General features: G+C 34.4%; 1 protein-coding gene across 5 annotated transcripts in view; it reads right to left on the bottom strand.

Annotated features, from left to right (window-relative positions):
- The window catches only part of LRBA (LPS responsive beige-like anchor protein), a gene marked incomplete at its 5' end in the record, with an annotated part of 554,145 nt that overhangs the window by 229,290 nt on the left and 300,809 nt on the right, over nucleotides 1–24,046 (bottom strand). For 3 of the 5 annotated variants that reach the window (XM_081090942.1, XM_081090944.1, XM_081090945.1), the window contains 3 exons: nucleotides 1,227–1,363; nucleotides 3,882–4,028; nucleotides 11,827–11,951. In XM_081090942.1, the coding sequence (XP_080947068.1) occupies nucleotides 1,227–1,363; nucleotides 3,882–4,028; nucleotides 11,827–11,951 (409 nt within the window). Of the gene's footprint in view, nucleotides 1–1,226; nucleotides 1,364–3,881; nucleotides 4,029–11,790; nucleotides 11,952–24,046 lie in introns of all 5 variants that reach the window. The other 2 variants (XM_081090941.1, XM_081090943.1) reach the window with 1 other exon arrangement.

Here is a 24,046-nt window from a genome sequence, read left to right as displayed (position 1 = left end):
TAGCCTCTGAAACTCACAAACTGCCATAAATTAGAGAATGTAATTCATTTTGGTTACTTTTCTTTCCTAAAGAAACTAAAAAACATTTCCAGACATTTCAGCTCTGTAACAAAGTAAAAAAAATAATGCAAAAATCTGAATTAAAGTTTTCTCTATGCTGGATTAGCTGAATTATCAAGGTCAAAATGAGCTGTTTCACTGTAGCTTTCCTTTTGTACAATCTACCAAATCCTGTTAATAAAGGCAGCAATTTCGAAACACTGTGTTAGAAATGCACATAAGACAAGAGATGATCATAAAGTTTTCAATAAAATTATAACATTTTCATCAAGAACTACTTTGAAATAGTTCTAAATCACTAAAACTTAATTCACATGATTACAAAACCAATAAATTCAGAATGTATATATGTGTGTATGCATGTATCTATGTATGTAGTATGCACACACAAAAGCTATCAGTGTGTAAAATAAAGTATTCCAATTTTTTAAACCACTTTTCTTTCTATACGATGCTTATTTTGCTCATTTTAAACGAGACTTTCCTCTCAGAACAAATCCTACCATTCACATTCATGAAATAAACCTAATTTGGGCTTTATGGCCTAGCCACAAATGTTTCTTAGTAAAATAAAGTTGCCAAGGTCTGAAAAGTAATCAGAAATACATTTTAAAGGGGAAATTACATTTTCATTTAAGAATAGGAAATTATGCAGTGCCTTGTAAAATCGACTTCAGGTAATGGGAAACAGAGTACCTCATACACACACGAGACACGCATGCACAACAGAGTAGTAAGTCATGAGGACAAAGCAAGGAGAGTGATATATTGATATTATACCTAGGAAGCAGAAAGGCTAAACAAAATAATTCGCCTCTCGATCTCACTGGATTTTGTAGCTTAATTCACCCTGGACCCTTTCAGGCAAAATATATTTATAGAAGATATTCCCTGAGGTTCTTCCCCCACCCTTCAATGAGCTAATGATAAATGCAATTAAGTGGGAATTGTTTTTGAATCTAAATAAACTTCAATAATCTAACTAACTGGTAAGGGAGCCATAAGCTAAAGGAAATAGTTGCCTGCAGAGACAGAGAAATCAGCAAGAAATTCAAACTAAGTCTGTCAGATTTTACCAATGCCAATCCTACTTAATAACAGCGCATCATCCCATCCAAAGAAAAATACAGTTCCATAAAAATGAAGCCCGCTCCTCATCATCTCACCTTGGGGTCGATATTCTTGAAGTTGGGATCTTCTTCATCCACCTCAAAATAGAGCTCGGAGGAGGTGACAGAAAGAATGCCCTTTACTACAACAGAGGGGGCCACAAGCTGAGCTGGTGTGCTCAGGCTAACAGGACCTGCCAAAAGGAAAAGGCAAGCTGCATAAGTTGGAATGACATTTTTCAAAAATTCAAATAGATTCAAGCAGAAATTTTATTTAAAAATTCTCATCCCTAGCACCAAATTGCCTGCCAACTCCTATACAAATTCTGTTGTGCCCCCCAAACTTCCTCTGAAAATGCAAAGTTAGGTTCTCATACTAAGAGATTTATAACAGGCAAATAATGATAACAGTAAGCTAGGATGCAATTATTTTACTGGGAGTCTGCAAAGCTTTGGTCTAATCTGGAAAAAAGGGCAGCTCTGCCTAAATAAGTCCATCCACATTCCATTTAGAAAACAAGCCTCAGGCTATCAAACAACATGGAACAACAACCAGCAGCAAGGAGGACTCAATAGGCTCCCAAGGCCAGAGGTTAGTTTAGAGTTTGGCTGAGGCATGATTATAAAAAGATCACTAGCTTATTAGCAAAGTGAGAAACATTACACCATATTCTCTGGTAAAGATTTTGTGCCAGGCTGACACAAAGCCTCTTCCGTAATAACTTTCCCCATGAAAGATTGGTAAAAATACTTATTTTCTAAGCCTGCCTTTCCACTGTTAAATTTTGTTCAGTGCTTCCAAATCTAATATTAGTGTAGTTCAGGGACTCTGGGAGTAAACAGCTGGAGGGTGGGTTTCCAAGTGAATGAATTTTTATTGGAATAATCAAATCTCCACAGGGCTTATCAAAGAGACAAATCAGCCTGCTACTGAAAACAATAGATTCAACACAGATAGAAAAGCACAAAGTATATTAGAGCTAAATCTAAAATAACTAAAAATAATGATTATATTATATATACATATAGATTTATGTAAAGATTCGATGTAGTAAGAAATTGAAATCCCATGTCAATTCTTCATTGTACAAATCCTATAGGTGAAGAAAACAGCAAGAGAAGATTGGCACTTAGAGGTCTGAATTAATACAGTGCCTATAAACACAGCACACCTATTCAGGTAATCAATGGGTGAATAAGTGTTTCAAAATTCAGATGAATTGACATTTCTATCGATTGTTAGAAGGGTGTTGGTCCTTAATCTCGCATCAATCTTAATGTGTGCCAGTAGGACAATAGAAGGGATGCTCTGCAGAGATCAGAGCAGGTTTTGCCCTCTATTCCCAATGTACAAATACATTGTGTCTGCAGATGGGCAGCAGATAGCTACGAACAGTCATGATTTCCCAAAGCTCATCCCTATAAATGGATGAAATAAGCAGCTATGTGTTCTTTTGCTGTCTCCTTTGCCCTCTGTACATTAGCATGTAATCCTGAGAAGAAATAACATTTTTTCAATCACTCTCAGACATTCAATTACAGGGTAAGCAGACAGCTGCAGGAGCTAGGGCAGCCTAGGTCCTAAAGAAGACCCCTGACAATTTCCACTTCATTTCTAACCCACACCACTTTATTAGTGTGGATTACTTCCTAATCCTATTGCCATTGTCAGGATTATATAATTAAACTCCCCTTTCACCTCTATTACTGTATGAATGTATTACTAGTACCAAGAATAGAAGCAAAATAAAGGAGGAGGAAATGGGTAAATGGATATGAAGGAAAAGACTAGAGAATAGCATTGTCCACCTTATTCTCCATTCCTATCCTAAGTCCCTCACACTATGCTCCAATTAATTTTACTTTACTTTACAAAGAGGTCCACAGGTCATCAGAAAAGATGCTATTATGCATTTTGGCTTTTCATTGCCATTCACTGCATAGTAGCACAGGTTGAACATATATGTAATTAAATATAAGATTTCTAATGCCTTTTCTCTTAAATGAAAACGATCAAAACAGGTTATATAATTTTCCCTAAAGAAATCATAGAATCTTTCAGACTTTCCTCATAGAGGGACAGAGCCACAGGCATTAAAAAAAAAAAAAAAAAAAAAAAAAAGCCATTTAATGAATGACTAAAATTTCAGGCTAAAAAGAGAATTTTTCCCATTAGGGAAGTAAAAGTGAAAATCTGCAGAGTACAAATCAAAATTCCTACATGAGGTAAAATATGTGAATCCTGTGTAAAGCCACAGCATTCCTGAAGTGGGTTTTGGAGGGAGTTAACGGTATATGCAGCATGTTTGCTAAGATCTGTATATCAAAGCAAATAGCTTATCTGCCTCCGAGCTTTATTCACAAAACAACTGGCAGAATTCTACTTACAACTCTCACATTACAGAGAGTAGGTAACTCCCATGGAATGGGTGAAGCAATTTTGTTTTGTTGTTGCTGCTTTTAAACTTTTCTTTCTTTTTCAGTGAAAATAATTCATTAAAATGAGCAGGGTGGAGACCGAACAGCATAAGAAAATAAAGGATAAAGTGTTGCAGATTAGGTGGAAAATGTTGGAGGGCACAAAAAATTTTTATCTTGTGTAATTGTGGGTGTAAACTTAGTAGTCCTAGTGGTCACCGCTGAAAAAGTAAGTAATTAGATGCTTATTGGCCCAGAACAAGCTTAAAATATCTGCACAAGCACTGAATTTACCGGTGAAATTCTCTAAATCTTTCTCATCCACGGATGACAGAGTGTCGTCGTCGCCTTCAGGGAGGATCTCGTTTTCTGAGTTTTGATTTCCTAAGGCCTGACTCCTGATGGACTGTTTTCCTTTAGCAAGGATATCTTCATCTGCAGCTGAAATGAGAAGGAAACAAAGCTGTCCATCAGCCCCTGAAGAGCACTTTGGCAGAGGGGCAGGAAACTGTGGTAAGGCTAGGTGGGCAATCATTTGCACAGGGAGTCATCCACACTGGGGAAAGTGACTGGGATGGCACGCATGATCCTTCTGACAAACGGGATTCCCCAAACCTAGTCTGAACAAGCACCCTAATCCCATTAAATCTGACCCTTGCACCGCTCACTGAACCATTTATTTACTCAGAGTTAGGGCAGGAGAAGGTTCAAAAGCAGCACATTTTTGGAAATTTGTCAACAGAAAAAATCAGAACCTATTTTTACAAATAATACCTACATAACACTGAAAAATAAGGAAGACCGATTCACATTCCTGGGATAATATAGTGAAAACATTTTGAAATGTTTGGGGAATGACTGTGAAGGAGAATCCAGAAGGAAGAAGAAGAGTCAGAGCTAGGAGAGAGTCACAGCCAATGAGGACTCAGGCCAGACCCTGAAGCCATATCTGCCACTCATAAAGCTCTAGCAGTTCTTAGAGGCTGTGTTCTCTTCCTCTTAACTCCACCCTCCCTCCTTCCTTCACCTTGCCCTTGCCCCACCCCCGCACCCCACCCGCACCCCCACTTCAGTCCTTAGACAAATATCCAAGAGCAAGGCAATGTGGAAACTAAGTGGAGGCTCAAACACTACCTCCTCCCTGTGTTTAAACTAAAGGGCTAAGACACCCCGGGGGCAAACATAACAGAGAGCCTGGGATGAGAGGCATCTGGGCAAAGAGCCTCATGCTGCCTGAGCTGCAGCAGCCTGTGGAGAGCAGCAGACTCGAAGGCACTGTTACAGGCTGCTGCTGGACGCGAGGCAAAGGAGGGAGAGCTTGCAGAAAATCCGAGGAGTGAAGAAGCAGCTCTGCGAGCACCTACAGCCAACAATGGAACCACAGACAGAAGCTGAGGTGCAGCCAAAAGGAGAAACACTGATACTCAAAATACTGACTTCAAAACCCCAAGTGCCTCCAGAGAGACTCTGCTGCTTTGAGGAGCTTTCTCCCTAGGAAATACATAAAAGCAGATACTAACTGCTGGATTCTGATTTTTAAAAGCTCATTGTGTCACGTAAGGGAAAGTTTAGCATCCTCCTTCCATCCCTGGTTTCCAGCTAGGGAAATCCCAGAGGCAAAGCACCTGATCTGCCCAGGCAGCAGCTATTGATATGAAAATCAGATGGACGGGTTTTTTGCTCCACTGCAGTTTCTGCCCAGGCATAAGGCCCAAAACCCACAAAGGATAAAGCCCTCAATTTGCAATAACATGACTAATATTTATCTGTCATTTATGCCAATAGTTAAACTATATGTATGTTACCTGGTTAACCTGAGAAATCAAAGGTTCGTTGAGATGAATAGGCAAGGTTATGGATAACTTTAAAAGGTATAAGTTTATTTTTATCATTTATTGTGAGTTCACCATGTATCATACAATATGTATGGCACTACTTAAAAGAACATAGGTGCCTTCTATTAAATAACGAAGTCATGGAAAAAAAAGCTTTCATTATTTAGCTCTGAATACCCTCTTATAGGTAAGTAAAATCTTATTTTCCTATGCTGCACACATATGAAGGTCTCAATAAATATTTGGAAAACAATTTAAGAATCCATTTTAAATGGCTTTATATTTTTAAAAGCTACAAAGAAATATACCCAAACCCAATACTTTTAAAGAACATAGCAGTATATGTTTTTATATCATTGCTTATATTTCAAGTATTTGTTTCCTTACTTTGAAATCATAAACACTGCCCTTAAGTCCAAACAAGACCTTTTTCAATTTACTATCAATTTTACTAAAAATAAATTGGTCACCAATAAATACAAGAGAAATCACCATTTTCTATATTTTCTTATAAAGTACATTACAACAAATTAACAACTACCAGTCAGATTTTAGTACAAAATCAGCATGTTACGTACGTTCTCACTTCCTGGATTTAAATTCCTTCTTCTAAGCAGAAATAATAATAATGCTAATATTAAACAACACTTATCACGTGTCAGGGAGTGTTCAAAGCACTTTACATATTTAACTCATTTAATTATCATAACCTCTTCTATTTCTCCTTTTCAGATGAATAAACAGGCTCAGAGAAGGAACACAGCTACTGAGAAGTAGCATTAGGAGTCTGTGTCCCCAGAATCTGGGCTCTTAACCACTATACAAATATTAATGCATATGCGACTTACTGATTATCTTACTAATTCTTACATTTCTCATAGTGCATTTTAAAAGGGGAGGTCAGAATTATAACAAAAAAAGTAAAGAATTAAAAAATGTTCATTTCCAAACCTAGATCTGATGAACATATGACAAACACATCAAAAACAACTAAATTCAACACCTTGCTCATTACTTCTCTGATTAGTCCCATACATGTTGCAAAGTGTGCCAAGCCTATTTGGGAAAAAAAAAAAGAGATAGAAAAACCCCTTTAATCTGCAAACATTTACGAAAAAAAAATTAGAGAAGCCAGTGGCAATATAAAATAGCTCAGTAAATAAATTCACATTTACTTAAATGACCATTAAATATAATTTTTTATCCCTTGCAACTGGAATTTAAAATTTTTTAAATGTTTTCATCATGCTGATATATTAAAACACAGAAACTTCTGAATTAAATAAAATTTTATGAAAAGAAGTTTAAAGTATTATAGGCCTACTATACGCATACAAACACGCACTTTTTATTTATTTACTTATTTTTACAAGCTCAGATTCTGGAATTGTTCAACCTCAACTGAAAAACCTCTTGTCATGGAAAATATGCAGCTTACTGATATTTAAAATGGTTTTCCTGTAATTAACTCCCCCTTGAGGATTTTAAGTTAGCAGCAGTAAAATTACCAACAGTACTCTAATACACACCACATGCGCTGGCATTCAATTCTCAATGGTCTAATAGCTTTCTGCAAAAGAACTTTTTTTTTTTTTCAAAATTAGAACAAAAATGCTCCAAACATAAAATGAAAGATAATTATCATGTTTATGTGCTGGGAAAAGTATATTTTTAACTTTTGTTTGCCTTATACTCAATCAACCATCGAAGTAAGTATCAACTCTTTTGATGTGAGTATATTCTACACTTTATAAAAGTTTCATTGAATGAAGTCAGAACATATTTTTGGTTCAGTTTTAAAGCTTGATTCGGATCTTTTTCTGGCTAATCAAATTATTGCCAAAGATGGTAACTGTTTAAATTTTTATATCACTATTAACTGATCGCCTTCATCTAATCTTACATTTTACTCTGGTTTAATATACTAACTTAATAACTAGAGTACAATTGTTACATAAATTGGATAAATTTGTCAAAAATGCACTCTTTGAATCATGACTTTAGATTCGTTCCAATTTTAGTATATGTGCTGCCGAAGTGAGCACAATGACTTTAGATTCACTGAAGCTAAGAGCAATGAGAGGAATCAGAGAGAAGCTGGTCCTCAACATGTAAAGTTCAGGTTCTTCAGAGCTAGCACTGGACATGAGTTGATTGATCCATTCAACACAGGCTAGGTAAGTAAAATTAAAACAGAATAAAAACATGGAAAACTGTTCCACCTATGATATAAATCTCCTTTTAAAAGTCCACTGCACAGTGAACTAGTAATCAATAATCCATATTACAGTAAAAGTTTAAACATTAAGACTTACCATTTTATTTTTTAAAAATTACTGCTGAAATAGCAGTGACCTCAAATGTACATAAAATAAATATGGGGACCCACTTAGTGTGATGTGAAGTACATAGCATAACTATTTATTCTGAACAGAACAAAATAGAATATCTTATACACAACTATTTTCCTAAAATAATTCCACTTTATATAGTTTGTGCAGTTTCCAAAGGGTACCAAGTTAAGATGATTTACCCTAGGAAAAATTGGTGGAACTACAAAGAATGATGAGGAGAACAAACCAAGTTCATCTCCTAATAATCCCAGGTTCCCTGAAAGTGTTAGACAGAGAACCTAATAGATGTTGAATCGTAAAAAGAAAGAAATAGTATCTGATATTATTGAAGTTATGAGAGAATGGTATCATTTAGGACCTTTACGTGGTCTGCCATCCCTACAAAACCAGATGAGGTACTTGTATCATTCTATATGATTACAACATATTGTTTAAACTATGTTAAATCCTCCTCATATATTTCTATTAACATGCACAGCTCTACAAAATAAAAATGTCTTGAATTCAATAGGATTCTACTGCTAAATTCTTTCAGTGTTTGAATTAAACCCAATCTTTCTACCATTTGAAACATGTTTCATGTGGCTTTAATTTGAATATAAAATGCCCATTATATTTAACAATAGAATTTAGAAAACAGCATAGCACAATGGTAAAAAAAAAAAAAAAAAAAAATCTGATTAGTCATCGGTTAACCTGGGCTCAATCATACATTTGCCAAGAATTATCTTGGCCTTTTCAAAATTTCTGTTTCCTTTTCTGTAAAGAATAAAGTTAAGACTAAACTTTACCTTAAGTTCTTTCCAAATCTAAAATGCTGTGGTAATAAATAACTGATAAGCTGGGCTCTGAGCATTAGGAGAATGTTACAAATCATTACAACTCATTTCTAATAAAAATTAAACCTATAAAATGGAAGAAAATGCCCTGAAGAATCAAATATCCACATATGCTTGCTGCTGCTAATTTCCAAATAAAGAATATTTAATCATAGAAGGAAGTATTGGTTTTAATTTTAAAATATGACTCAGTTTCTGCAAAGTTAAAGAAATCTCCCATTATAAAGTGACTTTTATAAATAACCACTTTGGAGGGTCTCTCTTTGAAAAATTACCTAAAGCCCTTTTCCCCAAGCCAGTTAATGTGAACTTGGGAAGGGCAATTAAATTGTCAGAATTAAAAAATTTGTTTTTAACTAGAAGGTAGCCAGAAGTAGAGTCATGGGGCTAGTATTGATCGCCCGAACAGAGAACATCACTCTTCAGGTATTTACTCTGCCACCTTTACACCAGAGGCTTTCCTTCAAATCAAATCAATCCATAAAAAAGATGGCTCTTACTACTAAAATACATAACAAATCTCCAATGGCATTTCTATTTAGATGCCGTCATTTAATAAAGATAATATAATTTATTATGTTTTAAGATACTGCATTTTCAAAATGTCCTGTCTCCTTAGTTAAATAAATTATAAAAAAGTAAGAAGTTATAAAACCGAGACATTAGTCAGTAATATCTATTTTAAATATTCAAATTCCACATGAGAGCATAGTATTTATCCATTCTAAATTCTGTAATTTCAACTGCTTTTTGATCATATTAATTGTTCTATTTTGCATTCTTGACTCTTCCTATGTTTTTCATTAGCTTTCTGTTGTTATTAAATTAGGAATAAAAAACAAAGACTTATAATTAACACAAAATTAAAAATGAATGTCAACTATAAGATACTTTAAAAATATTTTAAAATTAAGCTCTTTGCTTACATATTAGCATAAATTATGATGACATCAAACAATATTATAGCACAATCCATGTGCTGAGTTCCAAAATTGTCTAATGTTTCTTTATTATTTAAAATAAAAGTGACATACAAAGTATGATTAGAGTTTCTATCTTTTTCAAAAAATGTTATGTTAAATATGACATATCTTCTTAATTGGAAGACCACTGAAGAATCTCCTATACATTTAATTAGTTTTTTAAAATATACATTTCAGATTTAAATTTTTGTTTTTTATCTTTTCAGAGCCTTTTAGGTATTAATGTAAAGTGTTACCAAGTAGAAGGAAAACTGCATAAAATGATTAGATATACTTCTCTCTCTCAATGTGAAAGTACATAATAAAATACAGATAAGTAATTAATATTATATTAATCTTTCAATTACTATTTAGACCATTAGAGTGAAATCTCCTTCTATATAGGATTTAAAACGTCTTCATTAAATGATAGTAAGCATTTCTAATACCTTTTTAAAATCAGCCTTAGTATTAAAAAAGTTGTCATGATAATTATTTTAAAATGTAGAATTCAACAATAAAATATAAATTGATTCATTATGAGGAAGCTTATAGTCCCCAAAATGGCTAAATATACTATTTTTTAAAAAATAGATTTTAATAAGCTCTGTAATTAAATATATTCCACAGATTTTAAAGTCAGTTACTGATATTTCAGATAAAAAGACTAACAGTTTGCCTCTGTGCAATTTTAGAAAACAATCCCTTTCTCCAGATATAAAAGAAAAAATTTTCATAAAAGCATCTTATTTTCATTCATTGACTGCAGAACTCACAACTCAATGTGAAATATCAGTTAAGAAGACAGAAAAATACTTATTAAATTTTAAGTGCACATGGTAACAACTGTTTGACTGAAAAGGCTAAAACCACAAAAAGGCTGATATTTCAATATAAGGGTCATTAACCAAAAACAAAAAAATAAAAACAGTAAAGAAGTGTGTGTGTGTGTGTGTGTGTGTGTGTGTGTGTGTGTGTGTGTGAAATCTCTAAAACCACATAAAAAGTCCATGAACCTTAAAAGCAAAAGTGGCCTAATTAATTCTACATCTTATTTCTCCTTCTCCACCTCCTGCAGTTGAAGATGTAGGGCTCTGAGACTATTATTGCTTTTAGATCACTTTGTTATTGACTAGTCTCTGTATGATCATTTATTTTAAAGGACTGATGTCACATTTGGTGTTATATCTGATGACATATTGTGGACATTTTCTTCCAGAAATGGCTCTTTAAGGCTGAGTGCAAGAGGTTAAGCTGCCTGACTGAGACCAAATCTAAGACCACAGACTTTTAATCTAAATTCTCAATATCCTTATTTATGTAAGTTAACATGTATTTTGTATACTGGACACTATCGTTTAACCATAAGCTGCTGCATATTAAACTAATCCCTCCCATAAGAGAAAATAACACTATTTATTAACTTATTAAAAAAAATAGCCAATTTTTATTTTATAAATCAATGTAATTTTACTATGGAGAGGGACATTTTCTTCCTTAATCAATATATCTTAATAGACTTTCAAAAATTATAAAATATTAAGTGAAACCATATGTCCAAAGAGAATAAATTATCAAACGCAAACGACTTTTTCAGTTTTTCCAATTTGCTCATCAGGCTTCTACCTAAACTGAATCATAGTGATATGCATTATATCAAAATAGGAAAAGTGTTTTGTTAAGCTCTGATAAGGAGATGATGCAGAACAGGAACGTTTGAAAATAATGCCTATTCTCTTCTTCCAGGAGTCATTTGTCACAACCACCTACAAATCAAGGCTCAGAATGTATCTAGCCACTTGGACATTTATTACCACATCTCTCACTTCATAATCTCATGGTAAAATACCCTGGTTGAGGGAAAACCATACGCACACAACAGAACCTGGAAACCTATTTGGTTTGTAAATGCTGTCTTTCTGTTATTCATGGATTTAAGGCAGACTTCCTGGATTAATCCACTCAAAGCTGAAGGTGTCATTTAAAAGGAGAAATATTTTATCCTCCTGCTCTGAAACAAAGGGTCTATATTAAGTAAGTTTTGCATGTGAACATAATAAATAAATATACTAGACACCATAATTTAATAGGACCCTACACTAACTATAAAAAATGTAACTTCTCTTTCTGGGGTAACTAGGAAATGTGGTGTTGGACCATTTTACAATGCCTTGTAATAATGAAGGTATGCTCTTCATTACCAAGTACTGTACCTGCTGCTACTGGCAAGGAGTGGTTTATACACTGACCATGTTCCACGGCTGTTTTTAGTGTCGCTTCAGGATGTGTCGATCCTAGAGGGTTACGCACAAATCGTCGCCGGCGCCGCAAGTCATCTTCCCAGTAGTCAAGGCGCCAGAACTCACGAGGACGACTACAATGAAACAGAGAAGCCACATATGTTAGCAATTATCAAACAGCGTGGTAGCACTGAATTTCTGCATAAAGCTCTCCTTGTTTGCTCTGCCTTTTTTTTTTCTCCCTTTCCTCTTAATTCTCCCTCCACCTCACACTCCCCTTTCTGCAATCTTTAACTTAGGTATGTCCTTGAAAATAACAATATCACCTTCCAGTCTAAGGAACTCCTTTTCCTTTTTCTTGGAAGGTGAAATGAGCACTAAATACATCATTTTGAAATGAATTGCTGACAGTGTGATCAGTTTCCCCACACTCTAGTGGCATGTGCTCTGATTTCAGCCTCATTTCAGCCTCAGCAGGGCACCTTTCTCTGTGGCTGCATTTATAAACCAGAATAGGGAAAAGGCTATTATAAATATGGTATAGCATTACCTATATTAATCAAAGTCTGTCCCCCTTCATTTTTCTTCCTAATTTGTGCCTTTTTGCACAAGGTCAGTAAATCATACCATGAATTCTTGGTCCAGAAAGTGTTAACTTTAATGAATATCTCAGTTACATGGTTATGTATGTGATAATAAAATATTACTCTGTTTAGATGTGCAGGAATTTAATTAAAATAATCTCTTAAAATATTCATTACATTTAGCCCCTGAGGCTTAGAACAACACAAGAAAATGCATTTCTTTTCCATTTACTGTTTTTAAATAAACCATTCCTATAGAGTGAAATAGCAATCTATTTTCAAGCAAATCAGATTGGATTTCTGTTTTATGTAGTCTGTTTTTATATTTAATTAAAAACTACATGCTATATGATGTGCAATAATTGCTATATCAAAAGCATACTTTTGGAAATGTATTTTTTAAAGGGTTCACTCAATTCAAGTTCTATATTTCCCCAATTATGTAGATGTTGTACATGGCAATGTATAAATGTCAACTTTCTCTCCTATTAACTAATTGTGATCTAACATGCTGGAAAATATTTTATAAAGAAAACACTAATAGTAAGGGAAAAAAATCTCTGCAGAATGTATTTATTCACTAAAGATACACAGCATGAAAACCTATGGGTCTCGATAATGAAATTTTTAAAATTCATAATCAAAATTTCTGCAAGGAATGTCTAATACAAAATAAAATCTCACTTGTGTTTCATGAGCTAATAAAATTGTACCTGTCAGCTTTGCCAAATTAGTAGTCTTGACTAATTGACAGTCCCAAAATACCCACATAAAAGTTACCCGTTTTGATGTTTTAAAGATGGTACAAAATTCAAAAGATTTATAAATAAGTACTTAATTAAAAATTATCCCAAATTAATAAAAGCATAGATAACGAACGGTATATTATTTAAAGAAAATATTTATTTTTTTAAAATAATAGGAATAGGAATATTTTTTAAAAAATAGGAATCCATGCTCTTTTCTGAGAATGCTGGATAGACACGAACACCAAAGATTTCCTTTGTTGATTTGATCATGCATAAACAGGAGATATAATGCAATCAAAATGGAGTGCCAAAGAGTGTAAGAATTAAAGACCTCAAAAGAAAAATTAAAAAACTCTTTGATCCTTCTTTGTTATTTTGCTGTTTAAATTTTAAATGAAAACTAATGTTATCATTTAAAAATAAATAAGGAATACCTACAGAATATACACACAAGCAAAAGACAACAGTTGTTTGATCTCGATTAATGAAACAAAATTCTCCTTAGGTGAGAGGGGAAAAGGCACACAGATGGCTCTGTGCTTGGCTTTGATAGTCATGGAGCTTGGATAGCCACTTCATCATTCTGCCTACCTACATTTATCTGTTAAAATTATTATCAAATATCAGCCAGGATGCAGTCGTGAATCACAGGCTGCTCCTCGTCTTCAGGGGAATGATACAATGAGGGTCTATTCATCAGTGCGGCAATCGGCACAAGTAATTAGTTCCCTAGACTGAGATCCCCTACAAGGCCTATTTCAGTCAGCACCACAAACATATGACCATGTAAAGCTAATGAAAGCTGCTAAAATTTGTTAACCTTTTCTGCCATCAATCCTTCTAATATTCCATGCTTCAGTATTATGCAAAGGTGGTAAATTATTAATTCGTCATTCATCCATCCTTCTGAATTTTGAATCAAATTAAACGATGTCATTCTTCTTGATAACAATTAAAATTATAAGAGTTGCTATTACAAAATTATTACTAAATTAGGTAACAACAGATTGTAGTATAATGCATGAGAGTGAAGTCAAACTGAAGGCTAATAAAGTGTGTGTAGTGGTTTTGTCATACAGTAGAAAAAAATAGAGGAATTACAAAATCACCCACAAATTATCAAGTAACTCAAAGACAGCATGTATAAGAATAATAACCAAAATTAGAAGCAAGCAGAACTATAATATGTATGTCTGTGCTCTTTGACACTAACAAAAATGGTCACGATGATGACATTTGGCTGCAACAAAAGCCCCAACACATCAGGTCTGAGAATTTGTCTGCATAGTAAAAAAAATGTTTAAGATAAGGTTTAGTTGCACTAACTATATATTTCTGTCTTCAAATGTAAATATTTTACCAAAACTAAAAAATACTTAGATATAACCCAAACAGAATGAAGAACTTTATACCTCAACATAATCTGTACAATAAGCGATATCCTCAGACTATATTTTCCATACAAGTCATCTACTTCCTGTACAACGCTTTAAAGTAATCTGAAGACAAAGTGAACACCACTAATTTCAGATCACAAATCTAGAATGAATTACAAAAATCACCTAGAGAGACCAACACTTTCAATGTATTTTTGAGAGTCTCTCCATATAAAAGCACTGTGCTAGGTGACATAGGATGAAACCCCCAGAGAAGTTACTCATAATGGAATACTTATTGGCCTCATCTGAAACAATAGCATTTATCACCCAATTTCTGTTGGTGAGAGTAACACATGTTCTTTGGATAGAAGTCCTACTCATTTTTTCAGATGAGGGTAATTACAAGCATGTTTAAAGTCACTTACATAGTAACAAATCTGGCCTAAGAGTGCAATGTTTTGTTCTCTCCACCCTAACTCCCTCCAACAACTTCTACATTCAGTATATAAAATTCTATCTCTCCCAAAAGAGGCATGATTTGTCATTTGAGAAAAGATCAGAAAGGAGAATGTGTAGTTTTCAATTATCAACATACTGTAACTTCTGATCATCCACATAAAGATTTCACTCTCATTTAAGAAATATTGCCATCCCCTCCCTCAAAAGCCCCTGCTAGGAGAAGCAGGATAAAAAAATGGCAAACTTGGCATACTGTCCCAACTTTTTCCCCATAAGGTTATGAATTAACAAAACAAATTATTGTATTTTTTAGAGTTACTATCATAGTATGGTTAGTAAAATTACCAGGACTCCAAGTATTCAAACAGATGGTGGAACAAAAACAAGCATGGATGAGAAATCATTTATTCTGAGGCCTTACAAATATGTCTAGGTCACTATATAGTATACCTCTACCTCTCTATATATGTATCTACTCCCCAAAATTATATTAATAGTACATGACGCCAACATCCACAAACTTCATCTTTATCCATTTCCACTAATAACTAAAACTAAGATCACAAAAATCATTGAAATTAAGGATGTGAGCCTGAGATCTATAAAATCTAGAAATAAAGCCTTTCCTATAAAAGGGGCTATAATTAGGTCCCCTATCAATACACAGCCTCCAAGTCTCAAATCTTTGACTAATAGGAATACATGTGTCTTTGAAAGTTGAGGATGATACTGAAATTAAATGTTCTAACTTTTATTTCACATATTTGGCCTAATGTCAAAATCTGAGATTAAAATTACAAGGTAGTTCTAATTGTCTTTTTCTAATTATAAATCATCTAATTATCTTTATAAATGTAAATATTTTACATTTATGTGTTTGTATACACACATCTTTACATATCACTACAATCTATACAGAAAAGAATACAAAATGATGCTATTTTATATATACAAAGTATGTATTTTCTGTTCAACAAACACAGAATTGGATAGACTACTGAAATAACTCTTAGAAGAAAACATAACTCAAGCATTGATAGCAATTTATTCCCTTTCCTAGGCCCACTGTGGTAGGTGAATTGGTCAGGCAAAACAAATGAATAAGAACAGGAAAAATGAAAATCAGTTTGAAAAGGTAAAAGTATTTAAAAGAGAGAATCAAGCTCTGGGGAGGTGGCTTAGTTGGATGGAGCATTGTCCCATACATCAAAAGGTTGCAGGTTCAATCCCCAACTAATAGATGTTTCTCTCTCTTCATCTCTTTCTCTCTCTCTCTCCTTTCCTCCCTCTTCAAAATCAATTTTGAAAAAAATACACATATATCCTCAGGTGAGAGTTAAAAACAAACCTCACAGAGAATCAATAACTAAGGTATGACCCACATTCTTCCTCTAATAGTTGAATGATTCAACCAAAAATAATCTATTATTTTCCACAAGTAAATTATAGATTTTTTAAAGTTCATTTTTCCTCAAAGAAAGTATGATAAGCCAGTTAACAATGTATGAATAGATAAATATTGAAACAGAACTCTAAACTACTTTCTAATAACAATGATTGACACTTTCTTTACCTTGAGCAAGATGCTAGGGATATAAAGACTATTAAGATATTGTCCCTAATTAAGAAGCACAAATGTGGCACAGTAGTTAAGAGAGTTGGCCTGCAGACAGATGGGTTTCAGGTTCAATGCCCAGTCAAGGGCAAGTACCTGGGATGTAGGTTCGATCCCCGGTCCAGGTCAGGGTACATAGGGAAGGCAACCAATCAATGTTCTTTCACATTGATGTTTTCTCTGTGTGTGTCTCTCTCTCCCTCCTATTCTTTCTCTCTTTCTCCTACCCTCCCTCCCTCCCCTCATCCAATACTCCTTCCCTCCCCCCCTCCAGTCTCTAAAAATATCCTCAGGTGATAAATTAATTAATTAATAGTACAAACTGGTAGTTACAAAATAGTCACTGGGATGTAAAATACACATAGGAAATATAGTCAGTAATATTGTAATAACTATGTGTAATGCCATGTGGGTATTAGATTTATGGGGGAAATACTTCTTAAGTTATATAAATGTCTAAACACTATTCTGCACACCTGAAACTAATATAGTACTAAATGACAACTGTAATTGAAAAATAAAAAATAAAGACTTCAAAAAAAGATACTGTCACTGACCTGGTGGACAAAACAAATGTGAAAATAAATAATAAGAATTCAAAAAAACATGTATGATAGAGCAGAACTTTATTAAGTGGCTATTAAACTGCACAATTCCAGGGAACATGGTTCAAATCAAAATGTGTGTAAGTGGCACTTCTGGAGTTGTACAATGCTTGGCTTGCATTGCTATATGAAGGCTGTGTGAGAACAATAGGGTGCTATGAGAATGCCTATATTTTTCCCTCTCCATACAATGCTCATGCTCTTCTCTTTGACAGTTAAATCTAATCTTGGAGATAGGAACCTGAACAAGGTACTTTCAATGCTATCAGTAGCAGTCACATGGTCAGTACTTATTCCTCTGCTACAAGAAAAGGTGTTCAGACCAGGGAACAGATATGGTTGTGAAAAAACAGGCAAAACTCAAAATGTAGAATAAAACAATCAAAAACAAAAGAAAAACATTAACATTTATTTCAATGAAGTCATGAAGTTCATATTACTTTAAGGAAGATTACTTTCTTGATAGTGTATTAAAGTAAAACAATGCTAATTACTGAAATCAGTGATAGTAATATAAGTATTCCACTAATTCCACTAATTCTATAGCCTAAATATATTGTCACTTGTTATTCAAATTAGCCAGATATATATACATCTCTCTTCTCAATGGCTTTAGTGTCATTTTCATGTGATTTGGATATACATCAATAAAAGAATGCTAGTTTTTAAAAAAGAATTGTCACAAAGAAATTATATTAGAAAAATTTTCCATTTTCCACCTTACCCACTTTCTTGTGACAATACCTAATATTTATGACCTTACAAAAGCCAGTAATAAATTCTTTTGGCCACAGAAAGTTCTAAATCCTAGAAAAGTTTAGTGCTTCATATTTATTCTTCAATTTTTATATTACCTGTTTTAATAACTCCTGTATCTGGCTAGCTTCTATTTTCATATTTTTAGGTTAAAAATGAATGCTAGACATTACAACTAAAATAAATAGTAACCTCTAAAAAAAATTAAACATTTTCAGTGCATTGTCAGCTAGAAGACAGAAGTGCTTAAGTTCTACAGGGGTTTCACATTCTGCATAAATCCTGGTGAAATAATGTTCAGGTACTATAGGGTATCATACAACATAAAATAATGCGTTATCTCACAAACTGAATTCTACGGTGCCGTCATGCAGATAGGCAGAAAAAAATATTAACTAAAACCTCTGTTTACCAAGTACCAACTATATGTCAAAGGCAGGTGATCTATGGACTGTGCTGTCTTAATGAAATGAAAGCAAAACCGTTCAAATGTATGGATTCCAGGGGAAGAGACATGTTTTACAGCAGAATTCTTTCTTTATTGAGGCCTGACATAGGGATTTGATATTAAGTTCAGTCACTAAAGCATCGTTATATTACTTATGTAAAATAATATTTTATGTAGTTATGAATATTTGCATGGTACTATTCAGTGCATTTCCTCATTTGCTTTTAGAGGCATGTAGATACTCATCATCAATTAGCTGTTACTTCGAGTATTTTATAAAAATACAATTTTGCAACAAAGTCAATTATTTGAAAAATAATCCCAAGCTTTTCCTAGTTGCTGTTAGCCTGTTAACCATTTTCTTATTCAGTCAGCATTTTTACCAGTAAGCAAAGTTATGAGAAAATAAATATATAGTGTTAATTGTACTACCAATTAAAACTCTAACAAAACACAACTGAAAAAAATTTTTTAAATAAATTATGTTGCTGGTTAGTAAAAGCCCTAAAATTCACCTCAGTAGCCATACTATTTAGACAAATCTGATCTATTTTCCCAACATCTAATTTTTTCAAAATTCACCAAACATTTCTTGAGTGCTAACTCAGTACTAGATTTTGATACACACAACTGAATTATGCTGGACTCAGCCTAGAATTTTCTTTGTGCCATAATTAGGATAAGGAAATGATCAAATATAAAAAATAACGTAACTTTGAAATAGACAGCATCTACTTCATTGGGCTACTCGATGCTATACATTGGGCTCATTCATATGTTCATTACCACCATGCCTCACAATAACCCTGCCATGATTAAATACTGGTATTTTCATTTTAAAGTAGAAGAAACTAAGTCTCACCCATCAGCAGTAAATAATAAGCCCATGGACTTCAAAACCAATGAGCTGTTCACATGACATTTCCTGTAGAAATTCTTACTGGACACTGTTATGGTAAAAATCAAAGTACTAATGAACCCTGCCTGGGAGGATTGAGGATTTCATTAAGATTTCAATGAAGATCTATTTTGTAAGTTTTATGAGGACAAGGATCTGTGTCTAATTCACTGACCAAGCACAGTAAGTGGAACAAAGCTGCAACTTAGTAAAAAATCGATTAAAGAATGAACAAGATGACTTTTTAAAGAAACTTAAATGACAAACAGGAATCTGCTGGGCAAAATGGAAACGACATCATAGAGCAGAAAAAAGAGTATAAACAAAGGCATGGGAACCTAAAAAGGCACTTTTATCTAAAGAAGTTCAAGTAAGAAAGATCATTTCAAAGCAGCCTTAGTAGTTCAGTTTGTTCATTAAATTCCACATATGAGACAGACTCATGGATAGAGAGCAGGCAGACAGGTCTGGTGGTTGTGGGAGGCAAAGGAGGAGGGATCCAGCAAAAAAGAGGAGAGAGAGAACTCATGGACATAGATAACAGTGTGGTGGCTGAGGGGGTGGGGCGAGGGGGTGGGGCGGGGGGTGGGGGGACACCTGGAGATTGAAGAGGGCATGGAGGGGATAAACGGTGATGGAAATAAGAAAATGAAATAATAATTTTAAAAAGCAGCCTTAGAGTAGCAATAGCTAAGATAGGAAACAAAGGTTTAGAACCCAGATTTCAAAAGGGCTTGTACAGTCAACTGAAATAGTTACTTTTATATCCTATAGTCAAGAGACAACCAAGCTTCCTCAATAATACAGGATTAATCCGATCAGCCTTGCATGTTACATGGCAGCAATATAAATAAAAGAAGGCAGAGGGTTTGGAGCCTAGAGGCTAAGATTCCAGAGACATATTTGAATTGGGATAGATTAGATTTGCTGAGACATTCAACACGGGAGATGAAAAAAAGGAGATAATGAGAATAAAACTGGTTTGTGACAAAGGGGGCAATGAGGGGATAAAGATGCTACTTAACTGAAATGATGCAGGTTAAGTAGGTGTGGTAGGGAAGAATAATCGTGTCCTAGATATCTAATAATGTCTAGGCAGAAAAGTCTAATAAATAAGCAATATAACTTGGGAATTCAAAAAAGTAGCCTGGCCAGAGATACAGAATTAGGAGATTTATCAGCTTTGGGAGTCAGTGAATTAGACCTTCATCTAACAAAAGTTTATCAAGCAGTTATTATAAGGTAGGCAGTGTGCTAGATCCAGAGGAAATTATATTCAAAGGATGGGAGAAAAGTGTGAATAAAATCTGGGAAATTCCAATATTTAAAATATTGCAGAAGAGAAAGGGATCAATGAAACAGAGAAGAAAGCAACTGCCCCTTACAGTCAGTGAGATAATAGGAGAATCCAAATAGAAGGGGGCCATAAAGGACAAAAAAGCCGTGGGTGAGCAGAAATATTTAATTCTGCATAAATAAGGACAAAGAAGGAAGAGAAGCTTTTATGTTTCTGTGTTTTAAACAGTTATATGATATATAATTTATACACGGTAAAGTTCACCTGTTAAAGTGTACAATGCAATGGGTTTTAGTATTGATAGAGTTGTGCAACTATTACTATAATCTAATTATAGATTGTTTATTCCCCCCATAAACAATCCCACACACACCAATTACCCATCATTCCCCATTCTCCCTTCCTTGGGAATGGACATGTAGAGGATTTCTCAATATGTAGGATAAAAAGTCAGTGCATGTGTTTGCTTTGACTTGGAGCTTCTTAAATTGGAATAAATCAACTGGACCTGGACAGCAGAACAACCAGTCAGCTAATTGAGGCCTGCTGGCCAAACTTTTGGTCCCTCCCCCAAGCCAGCAGGCTCTGATAGCCCAATGGGGAACCAGAAACTGGGGGTGGGTGGAAACAGATGCGGTAGCGTCAGGCCCCGATCACGCTGCCAGTCGCCCCACACACAGAGGGTAACCAGAGGCAGCGGCAGCAGGGGGCAGGGCAAAGATTGGCCCTGATTGCAGGCCAGGCCTAGGGACTCTACCCATGCACAAATTTTAAAATAAGTTATATTGTAAGTAACTGGTAAAAGGCATTTGTATTAGTATTGGAACTTTTTAGAGAGTTTAAGGGCTATGAGAATGCATAACTTTTTCTTTTAACATTTCCAATACTGCTAAGGAAGCAAAGAATTGAGTTTAACTAACCTTTTAAGGGGGATTCTTTAAAATCAAATTAGCAACTAATAAATACTATAAGATATATAAGAACTAAGGTTTTGGAGTAATTTATATTTAAAAATACTGGTCTTTAAAACTTGTGGAATTTTAAAGACTAGTATTTGAAAGACTAGTATCTGTATATAACAAACATATTTTGATTTATTTTAAAGTATTTCAAATTCATCACCTTGTCTCTACCATATACTAGATCTATGACCTTTATGTAATTAATTCATCATCTTTGGGCCTCCACTGCCTTACATAAAACAATAACTTGTTCAGCCCATCTAATTGCACTATAGTGAGGAATCAAATAAAATGGAGTCATGAGGGATTGCTTTGACAATAGTAAAATGCTATGAAATGGAAGCTATTGTTTATAGTTGATAAAGAATTTTAGTGTCTGGATACTTCTACATGTCATTTACTTTGTTAAAGAAGTATTTAAAATGGTATCATCATTGCCTTACAACTCGATTTAAACAAAAACAAAACCAATTAAAATGCCCTGTAACAGTCCCTGGCAATGATTAGCTTTCTTTCTTTCTCTACACATTTACTTTAAACACCTCTTTTATAAAATGACAAATTTGAAGAATATTTTGTAAATTATATAAACAACTATTGGCACATTACAATGAAGAATTATAGCTCGGCCAGCATGGCTCAGTGGTTAAACATTGACCTAAGAACCAGGAGGTCATGGTTCGATTCCCTGTCAGGGCACATGCCCAGGTTGCAGGCTTGATCCCCAGTGTGGGGAGGGCAGGAGGCAGCCAGTCAATGATTCTTTCATCAGTGATGTTTCTGTCTCTCTTTCTCTCTCCCTTCCTCTTCTGAAATCAATAAAAATATATTTTTTAAAAAAGAACAATTACAAAACATAATTTTTCCAACATTAATATAACCCAAAATTAAAATAGCAAGGCCATTAGATTAGGGGGCAGAGGTGTGCGTGTGCGGGGTGGATGGGGCGGGGGGGGGAGGGCGGTTATAATGCTTGATGTTTTTAAAGAATAAGTAAAGTAAAACTGAGGTAAATTCTAAGTACTTTGTAGTGCAGGTCAGTATTTGTAACTGAAACACCTGGAAGCAATCAATATTCAATAAATGTTTCTAGTAGCTTCCATCACCTGCCTCAAATATGGAAGAACTAGCTGGTTTATAAGCATATATAATGAAGCAATCTCATAGCCCAAACCCATTGCTTTGGCATTTAGAACTTTAATTTTTCTCACACTTAGGCCTTATATCAGATTTCTGTTGTGATAGTTCTTAAGATAGCTTATAAGTTACAGGGAGAGAAAGAAAAGGCAAAGAAATATCAGCCTCTATAGCAGCCGTGGGCAAACTACGGCCCGCGGGCCTAACTCGGCCCGTTTGAAATGAATAAAACTAAAAAAAAAAAAAGACCGTACCCTTTTATGTAATGATGTTTACTTTGAATTTATATTAGTTCACACAAACACTCCATCCATGCTTTTGTTCCGGCCCTCTGGTCCAGTTTAAGAACCCATTGTGGCCCTCGAGTCAAAAAGTTTGCCCACCCCTGCTCTATAGTATGACATTTTTATCTTTAAATAAATAAAGGCTTAAATGAAGCAGCAATGCAGTATAATCCAACTCTTCCTGCCTTTCATGCAGAACTCTCAGGAAAATACTGGTGAAAACAAATAACTGATTTTTACTAGCATTAAAGAAAAAATATATACTGTGCTTTGCAAGCTAGATAAATTAGCAAAAAGTAAGTGTTCCCTATCCACAGGGGAGAACAGACTTATTATGTTACACTTCCAGGTTTTAAAGACAGTTGGAAGCCAGTTCTTTCAATAGTTGCTGTCATCTCCTAGAAACTTTCTAGTACTTTCAATTTTGAAGCAATTTTTCACATTCTGAAGTGACTTATTTTCTTCTCTTTCTTTACTACATTCCTTTTTTTTTCTGGCTCTCAATGACCAGTTCTGCTTCAGTTTAATTATATTTGTTTACAAATATTGTTGAGGGCGCACTACAATTTGGAAAGCATTGGTTGAGATGCCATAAAGGATATTCGTCTCTAATCTCAAGGCACTTACAATTTAATAAAAGGGATAAAATAAGCAACAAAGTATTTTGTGGCAGAAGATACACACCTTAGGAAAAGTCAAATCCAGAGCTTTGGAAATTTTTTTAAAAAGGAAGAAGTGATAACATACATTTTAAAGAGATCAGGAAATTATTGAAGTGCAAGAGATTTCTGAGAAAGACCTTTAAGAAGAGGTCCAATTTCAATCAATACACAAGGAAGAAGATGGCATTGTAGGCTTTTGAGAGAGCATAAACAAAAGTAGAGGCTGAAAAATTGAAAGCAGTATATGGTGTTGGCACCAGTAGAAAATGAGGTATAAAAGACAGGCTTGGGCTGGCCACATCATAAAAGACCAGGGATGAAACACTAGCAAGTTTATAGTTCACTCATTCACTAACTTACTTATTTAATCAGCAAACCCTGAGTATCAATGAGG

This window comes from Myotis nattereri (genome assembly GCF_964212035.1).
Source record: "Myotis nattereri genome assembly, chromosome: 5".
Taxonomy (NCBI): Eukaryota; Metazoa; Chordata; class Mammalia; order Chiroptera; family Vespertilionidae; genus Myotis; species Myotis nattereri.
This window is presented reverse-complemented; position numbering and strand designations above follow the sequence as displayed.